Raw genomic sequence first — 24,888 nt, forward strand, 5'->3', positions numbered from 1 at the left:
CGTGTTACCGAGGATGTTACTGGATGTCAAAGGGTTCATGATAAAGCAGAAAATGTTAGGTCAAATTGTGTGAAGTCACATTCAGTCCTTTCGTAGTCGTCTTGGAAAAACAGTTCGAGTACAAAATGTTCCTTTTCGGCTTGAACAAACAAGGCTGTCACAAATGTTTTAAACACATAATAATTATGCTGTGTGTGTGCGTCCCCGATTCCTCCCTGAATCTTTCATATATTTTGCCTGTTTGCTGGAGTAATTGCTTCTGAGGTGCTTTCTGTTTTGACTTAGTGGACACATGACCCCTCCTTCCTCTTTGGCAGAGAGCTGAAACTGCCTGTTGCACAAGAAGCCGACATGTGTGTGGGTGTGTGTGAGTTGATATGAGCATTGTCACGTCTCCACCCCGTTAAACACTTATCAGAGACAGAGCAGTGATGAACTTAAGCAGCAGATCTGACTGCGCTGGCTTCACCTCAGTGAACCTCAAGTAGCATTCTCTGACCCCCATCATCAACCCCCCCTCGTGCCTTTACAGCTGGTTTCTGATTACTGTCATTTCTCCAAGCTCCCATCTGTCTGTTTGCTTTTTGCTTTCTTAATCCTGTCATTTTCATACTGCAGAGCTAAAGGGTTTGCTTGGCAAGAAGTGTGCAAATACACTCAAACACACACACAAACACGTACCAGTGGTGAGAAGGAGCTGAAGCTTAGCTGCTGTCAGTGGCAGTGCAGATGGCTGCATTAACTGAAGTTAAAACGACACATATGTAAAACCTCTTGTGTAACTCCCCAGGACAGCCTCACACTGCTGCTGCAGCTGCGTTCCTCAGGAACACGAACCACTGCTCTCTCTTTCTGGAAATCAAGGCCCTGAGACACCACAAAAAATGAATTCCTGCACAACTCTGTAGTGATTTATGACGCACCTTGGGGATCACCTGTGTGATAATTTATTACACTTTGTGCTTGAGCTATTCTGAGACAAATTTCTGCTCTCACAAATCACTAGAGACAACTGTGTCTTACAGTGTACTGTAGGTCAGAGCCGAGAAAAATGATGGGCCAGCTTTGTAGGGTTTTAATGTGCTTTAAAATCACTAAAGAATTACCTATTTTTGGTTCATTTTTAGACGTCACATTACATACATTTTACATGCATTTTTTGTCCCTGTTGAGCATGTTGTAGCTGAACCCCGGTTTAGTTGTCGTGGGCCTTTCTGTGTGGACTTTGCATGTTCCCTCCGGGTACTCTGGCCTCCTCCCTCAGTCATTGATGACACTAAATTGCCCGTAGTTGTGAGTGTGAGTGTGAAAGTTTGTCTGTCTGTATGTGTCAGCCCTGAAATTGACTGGCGATCAGGCCAAGGTGTAACCCCGCCTCTCGCCCAATGACAGCTGGGATAGGCTCCAGCCCCCCGTGACCCTGAACAGGACAAGCAGTATAGATAATGGATGGATGGACGGATTTTGTAGTTTCAAGAAAGTACAAAGCTGCTCAGGAACCCAAAATACATGAAAAACATAAAAAACATCATCATTGTAAAGACATCATTACTGATGATCACTAAAACAAATTTTAAAGACCACTTCAAGGTTTTAAAAAATGAGTTTTCAATGTTAGTACAAGTAAATGTAGCTGTCTCTCTATAATTTCAAAGGTCCAAGTACGCCTTTAATGACTGAAAATATCTCAGCAAATATTCTGCAGGTCTATAAGTAGGAAACCTGTCCAAGGGCCTGTGTCCACCAACAGCGTTTTTTGCTCTGGGAGACCCTATTTTCTATACAAAACCAATGCAGTTCAGCGTTTTAAGCGCAACAACGCCCTCGGCGTCAGTTGTTTTGTCGCTGAGCTCACAGGGCTCTCAGTTGAATCACTTCTCCCTCACTGACCAATCAAAATTAAGAACTCTGTCAACAAGAATGGTGGAGGAAAAGCTTCCAGGTGTAGAGCTGCTGCTAATGCCAGGACACGATTCCTTCACCTTGTTGTCTTTGTAAAATGTCCTTGAATAAAAGCAAATATTAAGCATGCCGAGCTAATGAAAAAACAGACTTAAAGGTCACTACCAAAGGATACGGAAGTGCCGCCAAACAACTTTCGTAACCTAGCAACAGTAAGCGCAAGTGAGAAGTGCTCTGAAATTGAGGTTGTGTGCGCTACCAGCGCAGAAACCACTTTTAGTGGACACAGGCCCTTAAAGCCACACGTCAGCTCTTTCGTCTGGTTTCTCTCTTGTTTTTACCACTTTTAAATAATGTTTCTAAAGATGAAACATGTCTGTTATGATGGGTCATTCTCATCAACATCTAAATGTTCCTTTTAAAGAAGTTGATTTCTGTAAAGTGATCACCAGATTAGATTTAAACAGGAAATGCAGCTGTGCTACATCAGGCCTTTCACTTCTTGTGTCTAAAGCTGCCAGAAGCAGTCAGACAGAGAGTGCTTTACATCTTATTTGAGTGTGATTTTGTTGCCTAGTAGCTAATCTCAATCTGTCCTTTGTGTGTCTTCTGCAGGGCGGTGCGGGCACAGAGTTGCAGTTCAGACCATCATGCCCTTTGCTCCAGCAGCGGGACAGGAAGTGTGTGTGTGAGCGTCCCTGGTTGGATCTGCTGGGATGAACATGCCACTGCACCAAATCTCTGTCATCCCCCGCGATGTCACCTCGTCGCGGGTGTCCGGAAGCGGGAAAGCGAAGGACAAGGACAAAGACAAGGACAAGCAGGTACGTGAAAAGTTAAAAATTCTAACAGGTCACAAACGCTTTGACACCGCTGAGGATTATGGGTAGATTTTATCCCATGAATCGAAGTCTATATCCTTCAATAGCAACTGATTTCTTCTCCCTCATTGTTCCTTTTTTTTTATACTCTATAAAAAATAGTACATACATATTTTAACATGGCAAACGAAGCCTCAATTTGTTCTCGTTTTGTTTCATCGTGGTTGCTTCTCTCTGCCGGAGTGGACTGTTTTTATATCAGCACCACATTAAGGTGGACTCTACTGTCACTCAGACGCCCACAGGAAGACATTTCTACCTCATCATGTCTGTCCCTTTTTATGTATGCGTCTGTTGTTTTTAAACAGGTCTGACAGCGTGAAATGCATTTCCTTGTCGCACAGAAAAAGATAGAAGAAGCTACCGGGTGCTTTGCAGAAAGACCGGTGGAAATAGATGGTGAAGGAAGGGTTTTAATTCTCGATGAGAAGAAGTCAAAGGTGTGGGCGGCAGCGAGGGGAGAAAGTGACCTCAGGTGTGTTGTTGTTACTCAGAGAACAATCAGAGAGTTAATTTTTTAATGCTTGGGGTCTCAATCTTACACACTGCATTACTTCCGACCCTTACAAGTAAATGATTTCTGTTCGCGCTGTGGCCCCGTTGAGGTTTTGCTGGTCAAAGTAAGGTCTGTTTTACCATCTGTGCCCTAAACCACCTGTAGGCCGTCTGTTTCAGCAGTTCAGTATTGGATTTGGTGCCTTTTTTAATTGTCGGCTGCTTAAAATTGACAAAAGAAATCCCCGATCCAGAGCGATTTCATTCATCATCTGCTTCTTGGAAAGTTGGAAACCACCAGATCGGCCTAATTTAAGCCACGCGCGATCTGTCATGCAGAAGAGGATTAGCGCCACATCTGAAAACTTCATCTGAGCCTGTTGCAGATTTCAGATTTTGACAGACTTTTTCCCAGAATCCAAAGATTACTCTGAGAAATCCTTTCAGTCTGGATGTCGAATCATCAAGTCTGAGCTTTTTAAAACATTTGATTATTCTGTAAGAGCAGAAAAACGCAGGTGCACGATCGTTTCACATGCAGCTTATTAGTCGTTACTTTCTCTTCCCTCTCTCTCTTCCTCTTCTCCTGCACCATCAAACACCTCAGTGAAGTGCTCTCAGAGTGCCGTTGCTGTTTTTTTTTGAGCTGGGGAACAAAGCGAGGTGCTCAGACAACATGTCCGCGGCCTACCTTTTTCCCCTCGGCCTCATCACATCACAATAGGTGCTGGGCGCTAAGAGCAGCAGCACAGGTGTTCTTAAGAGCCTTCTTCATGCTGCATATGGTGCTGTGTTTCAGCCTCTCTATGCTGCACAAGTGTGAGCACACACAGGCTGTAAACTGGCACTGACATATGTGTTCTAACTGAACACACACACACATACCTCACTTATGATTCATTTGCCAGATCTGTATTTACCAGAAGCTTATGATCAGCCTCGTCATTGCGGGAAGTGAACTGGGACTTATTCCAAAACTGGTTTCATATTTTGCTACTTTTAAGTCAAACATAGGCGTGTATAAACTTGGACACCTTTTTTATCCAGTGCATGATTTAGAACAGGCCTGGTTATTACTTTTTTAGATGGGTTTACATTTACATGTCCGATGTCTGACCTGTGAAGCTGTGAATTCACGTCAGAATCAGAAATACTTTATTTATCCCCGGGGGAAAGTCGGGATGTGTTAACAACACACCTTTTTAATTCTAGTTGTTGCCTTTAACACCTTTTTATTTGGTTTAATCCTCCTACATCTGCTTTGCTATGCATTTCTGTGCTTATCAACAGATATAACCAATCCATCCAACCATTATCCACTTATCCTGTTCAGGGTCGCGGGGGGCTGGAGCCAGCTGGGATAGGCTCCAGCCCCCTGCGACCCTGAACAGGATAAGCGATATAGATAATGGATGGATAAAAAACAATTCTTCTTCATATCTTTATTTTTTTATGACTGGTGTCAATGGTCATTTAAGGGTCTTATTTGACCCATGCCCTCCAAGTGGGTAGGCCTGGTTTACACGGTTAAGGGGTTTAAACTATGAGAGCAGTTGGAGGAAGGTAACCTTTGTCTTTCAGGAAATAAAGGTGAACCTGCAAGCTCTCTCATGTCTGGGGGGGGGGTCTTTGGTCTCCCTGCCGCCATGTTTCCTATCAGTGTAGAGCTCTAACCCTGTGTCTCTCTGCCCAGCATCACACTCCTCCTCTGTCTCACTCCTGCTGGCTGAGCCTCCTTTTCCCCCTGAGGAATAAGTGGATAAACAGCAACAACTCCCGTCCTCCCAGCAAAGAGGAGAAAGGAGCAACAGAGAGGAGGGGAAAACGTTGAGCGTTTACTTTGAATGCTGATCAGCTTGAGGGTCCTGGCGGTGTGTGTGTGTGTGTGTGTGTGTGTGTGCCCAGAGTTTAGTCACAGAGAGCAGGCCCATCTGGCTCTCTTAGACAACACAACCGGTCTTTTACCGCCTCAAGAAAAAAAGCTGAACTTTTTCTCTACTTAGGATTCAGAGAAAGTCAGCCGCTCCTTTTAGAGAGCATCACATCTTTAACTGTTTCTGGGCCCTCGCTGGCCTCCCTCCTCCACCTCCACTCTAGTTCATTTGTCTTCCTCCAAATCCGCTTTGGGTCCGTGCACTGTGGTCCTCCCACTCGAGAACCCGTGTTAGAGGAGATAAATTGAAGTTTAAGAAATATTTAAAAAACAGCGTCTTGGAGAGCAAGAGGAGGGGAAAAAGAGAATTTCCCTGACAGTTTTCAGCCTTTGCAAATAATACGGTCAGATTTATTTGCGCCTGGGGTTTTTGATAAGGCGTGCAGCGAATGGATTATGCATGAGTTGACAATGAAGTAAGCTCTGGCACAGTTTGGCAGGTGGTGAAGGAGGAAAGTCTTGATGTATCAGGAGAATGCACGCTGAGCTGTTGGTATCTGTTTTGATGATTAAATCGCAACCCTCTCTGCGATGTTGCTCACTTGTGTTTCACTGTAAATAAGCGCTTCCTGCTTTCGTTTTCACACTCACACCAACGCAAGGGGCCTCACCCCACTAGTTTCATATTAAGCAGTATACTTTTCGACTGGGCACACGCTGAACTCTGTGATAGTTGACACCCGGCCTTTTGATGCTGCATGTATTTTTCATGAAAGCACAGCGAGCGCTGGAAGCTTTGTCCTCCCTCGAGCACGTGTCGGAGTCAAGGACAGCAAAGATTCTGTGTCTCCTCTGATGTTTGATAACGGCTGCAGAGCTGAGAATAATATCAAGCACAGAGTGCCACAGCGAAAACTTTCAATCCAGCCTCAAGGCCTTAAAGGGACTATTTAATGTGTCTTGCTTTGCTAAATTACTGAAGAACTTCTGCTAAAGTGACGTAACTTGTTATTTTTCCTTAAATTCACATTAGAAAAACAGCATTCGTGCACTTTTGGTGTTTTTAAGCATTTCTGGCTGAGATGGCACAAAGCAGGGCAGCTTGTTTACACCCAGCTTTACTTTATCTGTAAAAGTCTCGTCCAAAAAATACTGTTTGATTAAAGTCCACAAATGTATTTAAATGATATGTGTAAATATGTCTCTCAGCCTCGTGGCGGGGAAACCTTCTGCAAACATTTGGTGGATCTAAAACTGTCCAAATCAGCCCCCTTCCAGATTGCCGTGCCCGGGGGCTTGCAAATGGAAATGCCATGATAATCACCCAGAATGCCTTTGGGCTGGGTAAACAAGGCAGGAAACGCTGAATTATCGGGAAAAGGAGTGTTTACAATGTGTGCTACTCGAGTGTGTCAGGAGGCGGTCACAGTTCCTCTGCAGAAGAGGGTGCGATTTGTTTACTTTGCAGGTGCAAATATGAAAATAATCTGTCAGCAGCCATGTTTGTGTTTGTGCATGGTGCACATATATGCACAAATCATCTGCCTCTGACACACACACACACACACACACACACACACACACACAGCCTGAACGCCCATATTGCACACAGGCGTTACAGTGTATATTTAAGCTGCACAAAAGAGGAAGTGTGCACATATTTTCTCCCTGCCAAACACACGCACACACATGCACAGGCACAGGCACAGGCACACACCTGTATGTTCGCTGCGGTGTAGGTGTTCAGAGGCTAACAGGTTCCCCTGGCCTGTCTATGAAGCAGCAGCTGGAGAGAGAAGATAACACAGGAGCAGAACACAGTGTTTTCATAAAGGTCTGATGCTGTGTGTCAGCAAACTTACCTGCTTTACATATTTCACGCAAACTCTGCAAACGTCCTTCTTTTAGCTGCTTATAGAAAGTAAATTAGTATGAAACTGTTACTGACTGAGAACAGAGTTATCCTGTGGTGTTTCTGTGTAACCGTAGTTGGTCATGGGGCTGTAACACATTTCATAAGCATGTAAAAGATCTCTTATCTATTTTTTATTCATATTTAATCTCAAATCTATTGTAAATAAGCGGATGTATCCTCTGGTTTTGTACAGAATTGACAAAAAATTGCAGTCTTTTAATGGCCAGCAGGGGGCGACTCCACTGGTTGCAACAAGCAGTCTGATTGCATGAAACCAGATGGGAAAATAAGCCTACTTCTCACTTGATTTATTAGGTCAGTTAATATATTCCGAACAAGTTTAATGATCTCAGTCGCACGATGTTCATTTTGTAAATTAGAGATTCATTTAGAGTAAAAGTGACAATAAAGGAGGGTATTCTTTATTAGGGCATAGCTACCTGTGATGGACAAGTGTCTCAGCCGCCTGTCAACCAGGATAGAGATGTAAAAATGAGTATCCACCCTGTTGCCCAAATATGGTCACTTCTGGTTTCATAAACACAAGATGGCGACAGTTAAAATGCCGAACTTGAGGCTTAAAAAGAGGGATTCACACACCAATGGGTGATGTGGCTTTGTTCTGTTACACAGTGAACATGTCTGTAACTAGTTCCCAAAGCTCAAAGTTACATCAGCACATTGCTTTTTTGTGTCCCATCAATGGTGCTAAATCCAAGGACAGTAAATTACAATGAAACGTTGCAGAGAAAAGCAGCGAATTCTCACATTTGAGAAGCTGAAACCCCTAAATGATTTGCATTCCTGCTCGTCACATGACTTAAAGACTTCCCCTAACTACTCAGCATGTATTTACTGCAGCCTGTAAAGCTGCTGGTGTTCTTTTTCTTCATAACATGTGTCTGTATCTGGCGCCCTCTTTCTGGAAACAAACGTGACGATGTGCATGTAAGTTGCACGTAACAAAACACCAAAACACACACGCTGCAGAAGTTGGTGTTAGTGAGCCTGTCTGTGCAGAACTCGCTTGAGGCTGAAGTGCTAAAAAAAATCATAATTAAATGTGTTGGAGGCGACATGACGGCCGCGCCTCTCAGGGCCCTGACTGCTAAGAGGACGGACTTAGCTTTACTTTGTTAAAGTTTCATTTCATTAGCCCAAAGGTTATTGTACTTCTTTTGTGTAGCTGTGACACTCTGAGCTATATTAAGTCTTACATACGTGATTCAATTGACCCGCAGCTGCAGAAAATAGGCTTTAAGAGCAATGGCAGGACATAATTACACCCATTTAGCTGCTCTATATTCTAGCAGACATCATGTTGTGTGATACATAAAGAGTGTTGCCTTTGTCTGCAGCGTGAAGGGGCGCCTTCTTTTCTGTGCTACAATATCTTCTAATTAACCCCTGAACCCTCCGCCACCTCCACCCACACATACATAAACACTTTCACAGCTCACTTCGCTTATTTATAAGAAGATTCAGTAAGTAAATATGTCGTTAAGCTGCTTTCAGATGTTCTCTTTGGAAAAACACATTTTCAAATGATAATCTGGTGATTTACATATTATGTGGGCTGTTGTATAACCTAATCCGACAGATGTATAGCTATTAACCTAGTAACCTACAGAAATGTGTTCAGCCTGTCGCTCTCTGCAGAAACACAAAGTGCTTATGAACTTAAAAAAATAAAGCTCTTAGCTGCGAACGGCACCCATTTCGCTTGAATAAATTTAAAGGAACCAATTTAATTTTTGCACAGAGTTACCCAAGGTGCAGTCGACAGATTTTAAAACACTCTTCTCTGGGAGCGACTGCGGGTTATAGTGCACGGGGACGCAAGTGAAGAAGATAACCGGAGACAGACAAAAAAAACACATGAAGTTAATGAAGTTATTTCCTGGAAAGAGAAATGAAATCTCCACATGAAACGCAGCATCTGCCCGTCCTCACTCTGCCGCCTGAGTCTCCGCTCTGCTCTGCTCCCAGAGCTTTGTCGCACTTCTGCTCGCTGGAAGGTGTCTCAGCGGGGAGTCTGAGGACACCGTTTAATTGCCCGTGACATGCTGACTTGACTCCTGTGACTCACGCGGCCCCGAACACTCCGCCGCTGCCAGCAGGAGCAGTGGTGGAGGCCCTGCAGAGAGATGCTGCAGATGTTTCCGTCGGTGCAGCGCGTTGTCTGGTTCTGTGCAGTCTGACGCACAATGGTTGTATAATAAAAGTCTGATAGGACTCACAGCTCTGTCATGCTCCATTGTGGTGGACTGTATAGAGCGAGGACGCATAATAGCTCCTTTGTGCATTGAATGAAAGATTGTCGGCAGTCCAAAGCAGTTCGATAAAATATGACATTCTAAGCTGTCGATCATTTTGAGGAGGACTTTTATTTCATTATTTCTTGTATAATAATAATAATAATAAAATGTATTCGTAAGGCACCTTTCAAATGAGAAAGGTGCCTTGCAATAAATGCTCACGAAAGTAGACAGAATGAACAAACGTTTTGCAGGCACAAATACCCAAACCCTCATCTCCATCTTCTCCTCCCTCCCTCCCTCCCAACACCTCCTCTTTTCATCCTCCTCCATCATCCTCTCATGGTGTTATCCAGAGGGAGATTAGCGTGTTTAATCTCCCCGCCTATGGATTCACCATTCTGACCACACTGTGAACTCGTCCTGGTTTCTGTGTGTCTGGCTGTCTGGGGAGGCAGATGCCCGACAGCTGCAAATGTTCAATCAATTGCAGACTGTGTATAAAATGCTGTGACTGCTAGTGCACAGATAGTGGGTTTAATAGCTCAGCCAATTAAAGCGAGTACACTCGTTTGTTGTGAAAAGGTGCATTTGGTTGAGCATGAGGTTCACATGTAGTTTTGAGGAAAATAACTTAAGAACTGTTGGCTGAAATTTAATGAAAGTATTTTTTCCCTCTTCCGATATTGAGATGAATTTAGTGCCATTGACCACATTCACACAGCGGCCATTTTTCTCTACGCTCAGGACAGGAAGCTCAAATGCTGTTAAAATGTCACACTGCTGTTTTCCAGGTTGTAACTCATGTAAACGTTGAGAATCTGAGATATTTTTAACAATTCACTGATTTGCGATTAATCAAAAACTGAAAGAGACAATGTACAGTAAAAATCCAGATGGAAATCAGTCCATGTTTCAAGTTTAAACAACATATTTTATCGCCCTTTAGCTATTTTTACACAACAGCTAGCATAAGCATTTAGCCACTTACTAGCTAATATTACAGTTAGCTAGAAAGTGGCTGAAAGCTAATATTGGCATTTGCTAGTTTTACACGATACAATAGGAAAAGCCTGAATCCTTTGCTGACACATTGTTAGCTAGCCATGGTTAAATGCTAGCATTAGCTGTTGTTTGACATAAGCTAACAGATTATCAAATATGTTGTTAGACTAAAATAAATACAAAATATGGTTCGATGTCCATTTTTTCCGATTTTTCTGTCCTTTGTCTCATCAGTTTCTCATTAGTCAAGAAGTTATAACAATTTGTCAAATTTCCAACATTTGTAAGACTCAAAACAAAACAGTCGGCTACAGCATCATAACCGCAATTTAGCTTCCCAACCTGAGCGAGAGGTCAGAGGAAAATGGCCGCTCTGTAAATATGGTTAATGATCTGGTCAAAATGTTGGTATGTCCAGCATTTTGATTTCTGACCTAAAACCTGCTAAACCAATGACATTAGCCCCAGATGTACTTTGTGTTAAATGCTAACTAGAAAAAGTGCTAACACGCTAAACTAATGCTGAGTCTAGTGAGTTTGCCTTTTTGTAGCGCTCCCTGCATTTGTAGTGAGAATCATACCCTATAGTGGACTCAATACATCCTATGATGCATTGTGGAAGTGGTGTAGAACGTAAACATTATTAGCATTCTTCTGTTAGCAGTTAGCTCGAAGTATTGCTACGCCAAAGTACAGCCACACAGAGCCGTGAGTGTCGCTGGTTAAAGGATATTTCGGTTTATGATGAGAAGTTCAAATCATTTTTCTGTTGGTTATGATGAAAAATATTTAGTGAATTTACTTTTGATTTCTTGGAACTCGGCAGTAAAACTAAAACATATGTGGCCAGTGCAGCATGTCAAAGTTAAGTTGGTTGATGGATGATAAGAGCTGTTTAGCATTTTTCAACACCTACTTTTGTTTTCTCCAGCAAGTAATTTCCTGACCTATCCCGTCTGACATTGTCCCCTAACAACTGAGGTGATGAGTACACTGTTATTATTATTGATAGGAATGACGGGAAAAACTATTAAAATGAAACCCAGTTGTAATTAACTAGAATTATCCCATAACATGTTGACAGAGACAAATTGCTCCTGCCTCCGTCTTTGTCTTTGTGTGTGACTGGATTGACCTGACGGTGACCTTTCACCACTGTACTCTGGGCCTTAACTGACTCAGTGGAATAAACAGTCATTACCTTTGATTCGAGAACTCAGAAACAAACAAAACAGGGCTGACTGAAGAAAGCAGAGGCAAACAAGGGAGGGTATAATTGTCAAGAGATGGAGATAAAACCTGATCCTGATCTACACATATTTTGAAGATATCAGTTACCTTTGGCACAATATCCATCCATCCATCCATTATCTATACCGCTTATCCTGTTCAGGGTCGTGGAGGGGCTGGAGCCTATCCCAGCTGTCATTGGGCGAGAGGCGGGGTACATCCTGGACTGACCTGCCAACACACGGCTTTTTTGCTTAATGGGAAAGGTTACAATTGGCATTCAGACCTGGGTCAAATGACTCTGCAGTAGACCCGGGTAATTGTCGCCTCGGCTTCGATCAGCAATGATGGAAACACACAACCCTTACCGGCGTGATGCTATGCTCCGTCGGTAACTTCTGCGACTCCTCGTCATCTCGGCTACAAATTCCGCCTGTCTCCGTCCGAGCAGCGCTCGAACATCGTTCCAAATTTGTCGGCGCCGAGTTTGATAAACAGACTGAATGAGTAATAGATACAACAAAGACCTAACCACCGTAACATCTGCACTGTTTACTAACCCTGTCTCCCGCATGTTTGTGACGTCAGACGGTGATGCAGCAGAAAAGAGACAGAAAGGAGTATACTTCACTGGCAATGGGAAAAGAGACCCGGTCTGAAAAACCTGCGTTAATTTCAGTGGGAGAGGGATATAATATTGTAATATTGTAATAACTTATGGTGCAGCTTAAATGTGTGCAATGTGGAACTATTTAAAAAATGGAAAATGGAAGCAGTCACATTGCACAGCCAGTTTTAAGAGAGCTTTTTTACTGGCAGTACAATAAGGAACCTAAGAAGAAGGAAGCACAAGAATCCATCAAGTTTTCAGAGGTTAGGAGGGAAAACCGCTTCCTCCATGTCAGCAGGGGAAACATAACAGAAAGTAATAAATACCTGGTGAGTTTGTGCTTTTGGTTCTGATATTAGAGATTTTTATGGTTTATTCTGTTTCAGAGGATAGAAAACATCAAAGCTTTTAAAGCTGCTCAACATTTTTTTTATTCCAAAAGACATCTTTAATTATTTGAATTGCTTTCACGCACCCCCTTTTTAAGTGTGCACAGTGCAGCTGTGTGACGCAGATATAAAAGGAGAACATGTTATTAGCAGACATTTTTAAATTCTGGATCAGGATAAAATGTCCTGCCTGCACTTAATAAGAAATAGATGCATAATTTACAGATTTAATTAGTCATCATTTTCCCTCCAAATTAGGATTCTCTGGGATATTTGTCGCCCACTGCGCAGCTCTAATCCTCATAAGAAACAACATTTTAAAGGTTATTTTTGTTGGGCCTTTATTTATAGGACAGCTGAAGAGAGACAGGAGGTATTGGGAGAAGGGAGTGTGGGATTAGGGCAGTAGTTGAACCTGCAGCCACTGCATCAAGGACTGTAGCCTCTGTAAGACTGTATATGGGGTGCCTGCTCCGCCCACTGAGCTAAACCGGCGCCCCAGAAACAACAGTTTAAAACCAATGAGATCAGTTATGTAACAGTGTCACAAGAGAGCTTTTAAGAGCCAAATACGTATCATCCCACTTCATGTTTCTAACAAAAAAATGCATTGCTGAATCGAATGAAGGACAGACAGATCAGTAGAAATCCTTCAGCTTTGTTTAAATACCAGCAAGCAACAAGAGCGTTTCAATGATGGACATATCTGCTACCCGTCCCTGTTAGGCTTTACTGGAGGGGGCGAGCGTGTTCTTGTGATGTTGAAATAGAAAGACAGTGTTCGCAAAGTGCTCCCATAGGCGGAGCTGAACACCAGATGTTTGTTGCTTGGAAATGTCTGCAGCTTGAAGCCCGGAGTGCGTTTTGAAATCTTGCCGTCAATCTTCAAGTGTCTAAACAAAGATTCGTCTGAGCTTGTTTAGAGGAATAAAATCCGTATCTGGATCAGTGCTTTTCTCCGAGGCATGTGGAGGTGTTTATGTAAATTGATTTCTTTTGCAAGTTTAGTTTGAGACAAAAGTTGCCTCTTGACTCTGGGCAGTGAATGTCCATGAATGCATCACTGAGAGAAGAGAGTACCAGATAAAGATAATAGACATTGAAAGTCAGGATGACTTGTGCCATGGGTCATAAGCCACTCTTGAACCCGTGAAATTGTGTCCACGGTGCTTATCTTATCCCTCCTCAGCTTGCGGACGGCACAGCTGCATGAATGCTTCAGTAGCCGGTCTCCTTGATGAGGCTAACACAGAGCGGAGCTGCAGAGAGCAGAGGACTGTGGCCGGGGGCATTGACATTCACCTCCATCTGCCAGGAGGAGAGAACTGAAGCACAGGCGGAGCGCGCAGAACAAGCTCAGAGAGAGGGCCCAGGTGAGGGAGTAAAAAAGATAAGGTGAAAGAGAGAACAATTACGCTGTGTTGTAAACAACGGGGAGGAAACAAGAGCGAGAGAGGAGCTTGTTGTTGCTGTAGAAACAGAGCAAAGACTGAAGAAGAGGGCTGTTGGCAGGACTGAAGCAGCCGAGGCAGAATGAGGAGAGACGGTCGGCTGTTCACCCCAATGTGCATCAGCTTTGCTTCTGTCAGAGCTGCCGAATGCTTCATCTCTCAGATTCTGCATAAAAATGCGGGTCCGGATTTCAGTATCAGATGAGATCTGTGTTCGTTATTAGCGCTTTTGTAGTCCGAGTAGTTTTAAACAATCACATGTCAGAAGGTTTTGGTTGTATGAACGAAAAAACAGTCAAAAGGTGCGAATGTTCGAATGCGAACCTGCCGCAAATCCATCCTAGCTCCCATCGTCGGTCACCTGCCGATAATTAAGCTTTTTATTTATCTTCATAAACAGACATCTGCATGCGAGATCAGACAACAATCCCGTCTTAAATGTCGTATCTCAACCCCAGCTTCACTTGGACTGTAAAAACTGCAGCATAAGGAAAAAAAAAAGTCCTTTATCCTTAACTGTTAGCTACACCAGAAGCCCAAAAAGTTGGCTGCCATTCCCAGAGGCTTCACCTTCATCAGATGATAGCCGACTGGTTCCGAGTTTGTCAAATGCTCTACATGCACTCTGATAAGTCACTGAGTATTCATGTAGCGTCTCCCAGAGGACGGATATCGTCTGCCATCCAAGCCAATGTCCCGTGTTGCACATCTTAAATCTTTTTGCAAGGGCAGCCTGAATCAGAGCAAGTCTTCTCTGTGAAATTGAGGTGAAGCCTGTTTTGTAAGAGCATGAGCCGCGGATAGTCGCTGTCAGTCCTTTTGATTGATGTGTTTATTTGAACCTGCGGCTCCTTCCACACGGGCCTAAAGAGGCTGGTTATACGCCGCCTCAGGTCACGCTGCGAGGGCTGACAGCAATCAGGCGGGGTCTTTTGAATTCTTGTATGCACAGACACACGTTTCCTCCCTCACTCTTCATATCTCTTTCAGGGCTGTGGCCTCCCTCTGTCTCGCTAATAGATTATGATAGAGGTACATGTGAAAGAGGATTGATACAGAGCAAAAAACCTAAAATACCTAAACAAGTGCTGCTTTATCTTTTCACTCGGCACAACAAGGACTCCTCATAAGAAACAAACATCCTCTTTAAACCGCTTTTATCTGCTGCTTTCAGGGTTACAAACGCAAATAATTTTGCTTTGACTGCAGCAAACACACGGCTTGTATTAGCACTAATTTTGAGGAATGCTTTGTGCACACTAACACGTTAAAGATGAGGAAGAGGACAATGAGGAAAAAGTGCTTTCTGGTCTTTGTAGTAATCACATACAGGTGGGCACTTTGGGTGTGCTGGGCTTCTTGTGAAGAGGTCGTTTCACGGGGAAAATGTGAACTCGCTCAGGGATGTTAACAAGCTCGTCTCTATGAGGACACATTCATGTTTGTGAAGTTTTTGCAGGTGTAGAAAACATTTGCAAATGTGTACAAAGATTTCATAGCTGTAGAAACTATTTGTGTTTGTGTGCTTAAAATTTGTGCAACAATATTTTCAACTTTAAATTTCACAAAGTCTGAGTAACAGACACACAAATTTCCTATCTGCATGTGTGACCCTGAAGTTACGAGCAGGAATTTTGACTATTTCTTTGCGCCTCAGCTAACCAGCCAATCATGCAGCCTCCATGTTGTCCACTGACCATCCAATCAGAGGAAGCTAAACTGTCCAATCGGACAGTGACCTTTATTTGACCCCATACACTCCCCATGTCACTGTACGATATATTTAGTTTACAGGTGTATAGTATTTGGGTAACTGAAACTGTCCTCAATACTTGAGTACGTTATTAAAAGATGAGAGGTGGGATTTAATAAGTATAAATTTCATCCTACACATGGGTCTGTGACTGACTGACTGACTGACTGAGTGACGGTACTTTCACAGCCGTAGAGAGAAAGAGTTGCGACATCACAATGGCGGATCTTGGAGCATATTGGACCTCTACTGGCGCGACTTCTCTGTCTATACGGCTCTGGATACTTTGTTCGGGGAGTAGGCGGGGCTGCTCCTCCACTGCTCGTCCGCTGTCCTCACCTACGTCCGAAGCACGTACCTGCTTTCAAACACGTTGTCATCGGCCTCATAAGGACAGACCTTGTAACACATTGCCCACAAAAGCGCACACTGACCTGATGCGGTCAGCCACATACGAGGTTTAGACTGAGTCTTGTTTTAATACTTTTTATTTAGTCAGCTTTTATATTTTTATAAAGACATAAAGAACAAACGTAGAAAGAAGAAGAGAAAAGTAACAATAATATGAAAAAAGAAGGAAAGACAAAGAAAAACACACCTTGTGGGGGCACCTTAAACCTGTACATATCATGTCCATTATGGCCAAAGAGAGTCACGAGACGATAGCATCCTCCTTGTCTGCAGCAAGAGCAGTCCATTTGTTCTCAGAAAAAGTTGCTCCTTAAATCTCGCCATTTTTTACAAGCGGTAAACAATTACACAGATAACAGATAACTTTTTAGCTACAGGATCTTTACATCAAAAGGGATTCCATAACCCAAAATCTTTGTCAGAGCTGAACAGATGTTCAACCACGGAACACCAAAAAGAAAAATGAGTGATAGACGTCCATGTGTCTCTTTGACATTGTTGCGTATGTTTGTATTCATATTTTGATTATTTCTTTAGTTAATGATCTATTTTATTTTATTAACATGTTAGAAATAAAGATATCAATCATTCAATCCATCAACAAGTCATTTTAATTGTACACAGAGCCTACAGTGTGTCCTGCAGGTGGCACTGTGGGCTTCAGGTCAGGGTTGCAGATGCTCAGCTTCTTCGAAAAAATACTCAAAATGTTGTTGATGTTTCTAAAAGAGAACATATTTATCCCTTTACTCTGAGGTTGCTGCTGTCATTACGAATCAGCTAAAGCGGGCACATGTGCAGGCTGCCTGACAGCTGATGGTCTCCTGTTGAGTGCACACCAAAGATGTCTGCTTCTTCTTTACTTACTCATTTAAATAATATGTGTGTGTGATACAAAGGAGATGGAAGTCATCCACAGGCTTTGACGCACAAAACAGCGTTTCTTGTTTTTTATGATTCACATCCTGGCTCCAGGAAGTGTGCAGATCAGGGGAAGGAAAAGGATTTTTCTCTTGGATTGGCAGCAAACCTGTTGAGCGTAACTTTTCGTGTGTGTGTGTGTGTGTGTGTGTGTGTGTGTGTGTGTGTGTGTGTGTGTGTGTGTGTGTGTGTGTGTGTGTGTGTGTGTGTGTGTGTGTGTGTGTGTGTGTGTGTGTGTGTGTGTGTGGACCAAAGCCAGCCGGATGATTGAGAGCCAAACTGCCTCTGTGATGAGAGACAAAGCTGTGTGATGACACAGGATGGAGTGAGAACAATGCCGTATTAGTGGCTGATGAAAGAGGATCTGATGCGTTGCTGCTGTTGACCACTCAGAGCTCTCTGACTACAACACATCGAGAGCTGTTGATCTCCCAGGGAGGCGGATTACTCACCTGAACAACCTGCTGAAACTCGAGCTGCAGAAAGAGGATCTTTGTCTGAATGAGCAGAATGTAAAAGATGCTGTTTTCATAAAGATGTTATCGCTGCTCTTTTTTCCTGAGGATATTTGATCTTTGTTATAAGCTGGTTAAAGTCTTTCCTCTCTGCAATCGCTCACAAAGCCTTAATAGATGCTTTTGTTTCTAAAATGTGCTCTGCAGTAGCGCTTATCTTTACAGAACAAATATCTAATCCCCCTTTAATTATTAACTGCAAAATAGAGACAATGTGTTTTTGTGTTTGAACTTGAAATAGAGCGGTCTGCTTTTGCAAGAAAGGAAAATCTTCTGCTGTGGAATAAATGACTTTTGACTTTATATTAAATTTGGAACAAATCAAATTTTTGACCCAAATACGAGCAGCCTTTGTTTGACTTGTCATGCTCTCCTTCCCCTCTCAGTAGTAGAAATGTGAGCTCCCTTAGTTGTTATTTAGAGAGTGGAATTTTGCGAATGTGATGGGCATATTCAACAAATAAAACATAACATCAAATCTGTAAATTGTGGTCACATTGAAGTAGAAGTTCACATTGATTTGTATTTGTATCCGTCCATCATCTCTACCGCTTATCCTGTTCAGGGTCGTGGGGGGCTGGAGCCTATCCCAGCTGTCATTGGGGCACGAGACGGGGGTTACACCCTGGACAGGTTTCCATCCAATCCCAGGGCCGACACACGAGCTGTGTCCCAATTCAGGGCCTGCATCATTCGGAGGACGCATTTCAAGGCAGATTGCATCACAGCAGCGCTTTGGAGACTCCTTCAGATGCGGACAACAAATGCGTCCTCCCAAAGATCAATCGGGTGCGTAACGTATCCCAAGGTTCATCGCACGAGAATTCAGACGAGACGGCGGGCTCTTAATCGGACAATAAATAAACTTTTAAATGTAAAAGATTTTGTTTGCTTTAATCCAATAGCTAGCAATAAACAATGATAATCAAATTATCTAGGCTGTTACGTGACGTTATTTATGATGGTTAATTAGCCAGCTAGCTACCTGTTGCTAGGCGACAGGAGTGGCGTTTGGTGACGCAAGGTTAAGGGCGTGTAACAGCTGGTGACGCAAACAGGACATCCTCCCACCCATGCACGGGGAGAGATGCAAACTCCACACAGACAAGCCCCTCAGGGATTCGAACCAGGCACCTTCTAGTTGTGAGGCGACAGCGCTAACCACTGTACCGCCGTGCAGCCCAAATGGAAAAGTGTCAAATTGATGTCAACATTGAACCTTTGTCTTGAAAAATATAGGAAAGACTGGAACAGGGTTTGTTTTTTACACTCTCAGATATTGCCTTTAAAAAGATCACCTGTGTTTTTGTGTGTAGGTAGCTGCAAGTGTCTTCTCTCTTTAACGCTGTCGACTCGGCTCGGACAAAGAGCAAGAAGCTCACAAAGCTCTAAACTTTAAGGAAAGGTTGTGTGATTTGTTGTTCAGCCTCGAGTGTGATGAAAGAGGGAGGGATGGAACAAGCTGCAAAGAATCGCTGCAAAAAGCCAAAAGATGTCATCAGGAAACTATCACCACCTGCTCCCACTTTGAGAGCTGACTTCAGTCCCATTTCACGAGGCAACGCCGTCTTTACAGAAGACATTTGCTTTAAGCTGTCTGCACACAGACGGAGAGCTGGCCAGACAAATATTGACAGGGTGGAGTGAGATTGGAGAAGTGATTGGAAGGAGGCTTGAGCAAAATGAAGAGTTGGAGGGTGAAATAAATGTAAATGAAGAGAGGAGGATGGGGAGTAGCAGAATATCTCTCAGACGGCAGCAGAGGGAGATGGAAAAAGAAAAAAGGGGGAGGTTGAGAGCGGGGTCGGCTTGGAGCGATGGGATTTTGACTTCATGCTCATCACTTCAAAAGAGCGGCTGTAAAATGCAGTCTGCTCGTGTGCACACCTTCCTCCATCTTCTGTGTCTCTCTCCTCAATAACCCGAGGTGAAGTGGATCATTTCGTGGAATGTGAGGCCTAATAGTCACGGTTTGATGTGCTGTGCAGTTTCCTTTCACAGAGACAACCTGTGCATCCCAGGGCGCCTGCTCATTCAGCGCTGCGTGTAAGCCTTGGCTCTGCACTCCCCTCTTCTTAACCCGAGCAGCAGCAGCAGCAGCAGCAGCAGCAGCAGCCGGTCATGAAGCGGAGGATTTTTGGAGTGTGACATTATTGCTGTAACAGTTAAACAACCCTCCAGAGGGTGAGACAATCAAACTGCACAAACATGGCATTGTGTTTCTTCGACTCTGGCTCAGTTTCTGTGTCTCTCATCCATTTCACAGCCATTGTGCCACAGTCTTCTAGTGTCATAAAAATGATCCGACACGAGTCACGACAGCTTGCAGCGGCCTCATTTCGAGCCCCTCACAGCTGAGAACAATCCTGACCGATGCTGTTAGAGCTTCGCCCAGATGGAGACGAAACGGGGCACACATGTTGATGAGCAGAGGGTTAGATTGCAGCATGTGAATCCGGCAGCTTCTCGCCCGTAATCTTGGGTGTCAACTGAGGTGAGAAGGATGTGAGGTTGGCGATGTCAGTGTGGGGGAGTTACTGGGGGATATTTTAGATTGCAACAGAGGAGAATGATGAGATTATAGAGGAGGGAGGGTCTTGTTACCTTGAGGTGGAGGTCACTGCGAGGAGAGGACTGTATATCTCGTGGATCTTGTGGAGAAGTCGGCGTGAGTCACCAGAAAGTACCAGCGCTGTGTTCTTAGATCCTCTGCAGACGGTTTCATGAAGAGAAAACAACACGCAAACAGGAACGTCTGCAGCTGAGCCTTTTTTTAAAGGAGCAACTCGCCACTGGAAAAAGAGTCAGTCAAAGCTGGTGCTCTCTCTAATCGATAGAGGCAATAACATTTGAAATTGGCGTCATAGCTGTGGAGAAAGTTGTACAAACAGCTCGTGGTGTCGCCCATTCTACATTCCTACAACACCCAGCGTGCATTGTGCCCCTCCCTCTGATCTCTACGGGATCAAAACAAGTCTCAAGGTTGTCGGGTCGTGACTATACTAGAGCTTCTTAAGTGCAAATGCCATTGATTTAGGTTGGCCTCCGTAACCCCATTTATACCAGCAGCTGATCCAGTTCCATGTGAATAACATCAACATATGTGAGGAACCAGTGTATGATGTTTGTTGAGCTGCTTCCAACGTATTACAACTATGTTTTTAGCTGCAGTTCGGCCTGCAAAAATAACTCTCTTCTGATACTCTCGAGTTGTTAATTGAGAGAGCTCATTCAATATCAAAATGGGCGGCAATTATAGCTCAAATAGAGACTGTGTTTTTATTTCTACACCTTCAGTAAATCATTCAAAGTAAATGTTATGGTTGCACAACATGTGTGAGAGTCTTTATTTCCCCTGAACTTAGTACACATGTATATAAATAGTTAGGAGGTTATTAGGAAATGTGTAAAATAAAGTGTTGATTTTGCTCCTTTGACCCCACGAAAGGTGTTTTTATTTGGTTTTGTAGTTGAGTTGAGTCGAGGGTAGTTCGTGCCGGAAAAGGTCAGCAGGGGGCAGTAGAGCAAACGGTGTATCTAATGTAGAGTGTGTCCATGTCCCTCTGTCCTTGCGAAACCTGTACCTGCCCTCAGATGCATCACAACAACACTTTGTTGTTTCTCTTGTGTTATTTTTGGTGAAACTGGGTTGCAACCTGCCTCCACACCGGAATGATGTTTTCCTAATGTCTGTGGAGCAGCCTCGAGGGGGATTATGTCCTAAATGTGCCTTATTTCCTCCTCAAACTTTGTCTGCTTGAATAAAACTTTCCACTTTTTGTTGTAATTGCAGCACTTAAATCCCAAATATTCTAACTCCCTGGTTTCCCTCTTCTGATTGAAATGTTGAGCTTTTAGATTTGGGCATTTTCAGGCATTCAAAATGCAAATGTACCTTTCAGGGAATTGCTGGCATGAGGCATGTTAGACCAACAACCTTTAAATGCAAATTGCTCTGGTTGCTTTGGACCGTATTTATCTGGAAGCCAAATGAGGCTGGACCTTAAAATGGCAATTGGAGTAGGTGGGTAGAGGACAGATTCATCCCTCCATCCTTCGTCTGTGCACGGAGGTGGGAGACAAGGAAGGTGTGTAAATCCAAGGTTACTCGCCTCAGGTAGAAGTAGTAAATAGGAGTTGCATCCCACATGTGTGCAGAACATCAAAGGTTGTAATGCTACAAACAGGCTGAGTTAGAAAGAAATGAAACTGTCTGAGGAGTTTCTGTTTACTCTAGTCTTTTGTTGAAAACAAAACTCCTGTGAAGCTTCTGTCCTCTGATGGTACGACTGAGAGGAATTATTTATACTTCCTGTCTGTGTAGTTTCCTTTTGAGTAGAGATGCTTGCAGGCTTCTGTTGCGCTGGATCCATAAAGTGTGTATCAGAAGTTGATATAGCCTCTGGTTTTAAAAGTGAAGCCAATGTGGACGTGCCTTAAACCTGCAGTCTTTTAATGGCCAGCAGGGGGCGACTCCACTGGCTGCAAGAAGGTCTGATTGTATGAAGCCAGCTGGGAAAATGTGGATTTATTACCTAATTAAACATTTTCCTGATGAGTTAATGGACTCAAAACTAGTTTCAAGCCTTCTTCAGTGCTGCATGATGTTTATTTTGTAAGTTATGGTCCCATTTAGATTACAATTGACAATAAAACAGGCTTTGCTTTAGGCCGTGACTGCATGTACCAGGGTAGAGATGCACTTCTGGTTACAAAAATTCCAAGATGGCGACTCAGGAGGATTATTTATACTTCCTGTCTGTGTAGTTTGCTTTTGAGTAGAGACGCTTGCAGGCTTCTGTTCGGCTGGATTTATGTTGGATGTAGCCTCAGGTTTCAAAAGTAAAGCCAGTACGGAAAGGCCTTAAACCTGCATTATTTCAATGGCCAGCAGGGGGCGACTCCACTGCTTCCAAAAAGAAGTCCGATTGTAGAAACCAGACGGGAAAATGAGCCTTCTTCTCTGTTGGTTTATTACCTCATTTGACATTTTTCTAATGAGTTTATGGACTCAATAACTAGTTCTAAGTCTTTTTTTAACACAGCATGACGTTCATTTTGTAAATTACGCTCCTATTTATAAAAAAATTAAGGATAAAACAGGGTTTGGACTTTAGGGCGTGGCTACCTGTGATTGAAATGAAGCCCCCACGATCGCCACGACCAGGATAAAGATGCAGCAATGTTTATCCACCCTCTCTTCCAAATATGGTCACTTCTGGTTGAAAAAAAATCCAACATGCCCAACTTGAGGCTTCAAAAGGCGGTTCACTATGTCCTCTTATTTATACAGTCTATGGCTGGATCAGAGGTGAAGCAGGTAATTGTCTATGCTGTGTCTCCATAGTGTCATTAATCATGGTCTAATAGTTTCTTTTTCACCGAGGTTATTTTGACCTGTTGGTTTTGTGTGCTGGCTGGATTGAAGGTTTGGAAGCAGCAGAAGCAGCTTTGTAACCCCAGGCGTGTTTGTCTGCCAGGAGTCTCCCGCTGAGTGTTTGTTTGCTGCAGGGAAGCTGCTCACAGCCCCGAAATCCTCATCACATCTTTGCAGGCGAAAAAAGAGCAGCTGTGTTTGAGGACGATATTATTGTTATTCCGAGCGTGTGCGTGCGTTTAAAATACCCTTATCTGTACATAAGAAACGCGTACTCCTCCAGCTGTCTGCAGTCAGTAATGGGACGCCATCTGTTTAACAGCAGGTGATGACTGATGATGTCATACCAAGAGGACGGGCCAAAAGGGAGCGAGGTGGGCAGTGAGGGGGGGGGATGCATTAGAGGCGTTTTTTCCCATTTCTTTCAATACATCAAGGTCGCTCCTGCAGAGACGCACAGACGATGGATCTGAGCGGAGTTTTTGAAGAGATGACTGGATCTATCATGTTCACACAACCTTTGAAAAATCCTCATTTTTCTTTCCTTCAACAGCCAAAAAAGTCTGGGAAAATAAAAAAAAGCTAGGCCTTAAATCTTCTTCTTCCACTTTCTTATTGGAGGCAGACATGATAGCAATCTAAATGACCCTCGTCAGGCTGTTGATGTTTGCAGGAGCACAAGATAAAGCCAGACTTAGCCTTTCGCATCGATTTTAAGTCAAAGAATGCAAACAGCTCCTGTGAGTACCTTTTCCCCTGATGGCTGGAAGAGTAAGCAAACATTTATGGTCAATGCAGTTATAAATAAGAATATCCCTGCTTGTGTTTTTGCTGTTTTTGTTCACCTCACCCGTGGCTCGACTAATTGTCTGCTGCCGGAGACAAAAGGTCAGCCAGGTCGAGCGTTAAATAGCAACAAGAGCTCTGCAACCCTGACTCTGCTCTGCTGTCTGCATCTCAATGACTCCTCTCTTCGCAAGCACGCTGTGGATGTTTAATTAAGTGAGTTAGATGTTCCTCATACTTATCACTGAGGTCCACCCTGCTCAAAGTGTTACGCAGGATCTACGTCCGCACCAGCCTCTGCTGTTGTCCTTTGCTCCTTATAGACCCCGATGCACCGCTGAAATACTGATCTAATTTAGAAGGTTATCAGGAGCTCCAGGAGCTGATGCAGACACTGATAATCTCGATGCTTGAGTCTTCACAGTAACTGCTGCGGGCTTTTCCAGAAGCCTGTGTAGCTGACATGAAAGCGGGCTGAGTTGCTGCTTGATTCACATGTCTTCAGTGTGTGTGTCTGTGGGAGGATGTAAGTGGACAATAAAGAAAAATATATGAGCTGTTGAACCTCAACAGGATGTGAGGATGTTATTAAAGAGCCCAAGATCTTGTCTTTCATGTCTTGACCAGCAGGCAGTGTTGCTTTAACCTCCATATTCTTCTTCTCTAAAGCGACCATAAGGTTGATTCAGTATCAGGATCAGTCTGGGTCAGTAAAAAAGGAGCTACTGCTTCATTAAAAGAAGGGAAAGAGATAGCAGTGTGCATGTGTACGCTTTGTTATTGTGCTGGTTATTGTCGCCCTGGTTCCCCCACAGCTGCATAAATGTATGTGTCTGTGCCTCCCAATGAGGCACACGCTGCTGCCCTGGAGATGCTGCGTCACAGACAGAGCAGACTCTGGATGTGCTGATTCCAGCTGTGAATGTTTTCTAATGAGTAATGATCAAGAGAGGACGAGGATTGTACAGACGGTGATTACCATTAAACACTGTGTCTTATCCTTCATATATTGCTTGCCTTTTCTTCAAGTCAGACTCTCTCATCCAACTGCTTGAGAGAAATCCCAGGACGTTAGCTACTCTCAGAAAGCAGCTAAGCCATCTTACTGCTTATCCT

General features: G+C 43.6%; 1 protein-coding gene across 2 annotated transcripts in view; it reads left to right on the top strand.

The window, feature by feature from the left end:
• The window catches only part of marchf8 (membrane-associated ring finger (C3HC4) 8), a 91,771-nt gene that overhangs the window by 18,938 nt on the left and 47,945 nt on the right, over positions 1-24,888 (top strand). For both annotated transcript variants that reach the window (XM_069658477.1, XM_069658478.1), the window contains exon 2: positions 2,518-2,726. In XM_069658477.1, the coding sequence (XP_069514578.1) occupies positions 2,619-2,726 (108 nt within the window). In that variant the 5' untranslated portion in view covers positions 2,518-2,618. The remainder of the gene's footprint in view (positions 1-2,517; positions 2,727-24,888) is intronic.

Source organism: Semicossyphus pulcher, unplaced genomic scaffold (genome assembly GCF_022749685.1).
Source record: "Semicossyphus pulcher isolate SPU_LCO1_2020_fin unplaced genomic scaffold, fSemPul1.0.p SCAF_12, whole genome shotgun sequence".
NCBI classification, from domain to species: Eukaryota; Metazoa; Chordata; class Actinopteri; order Labriformes; family Labridae; genus Semicossyphus; species Semicossyphus pulcher.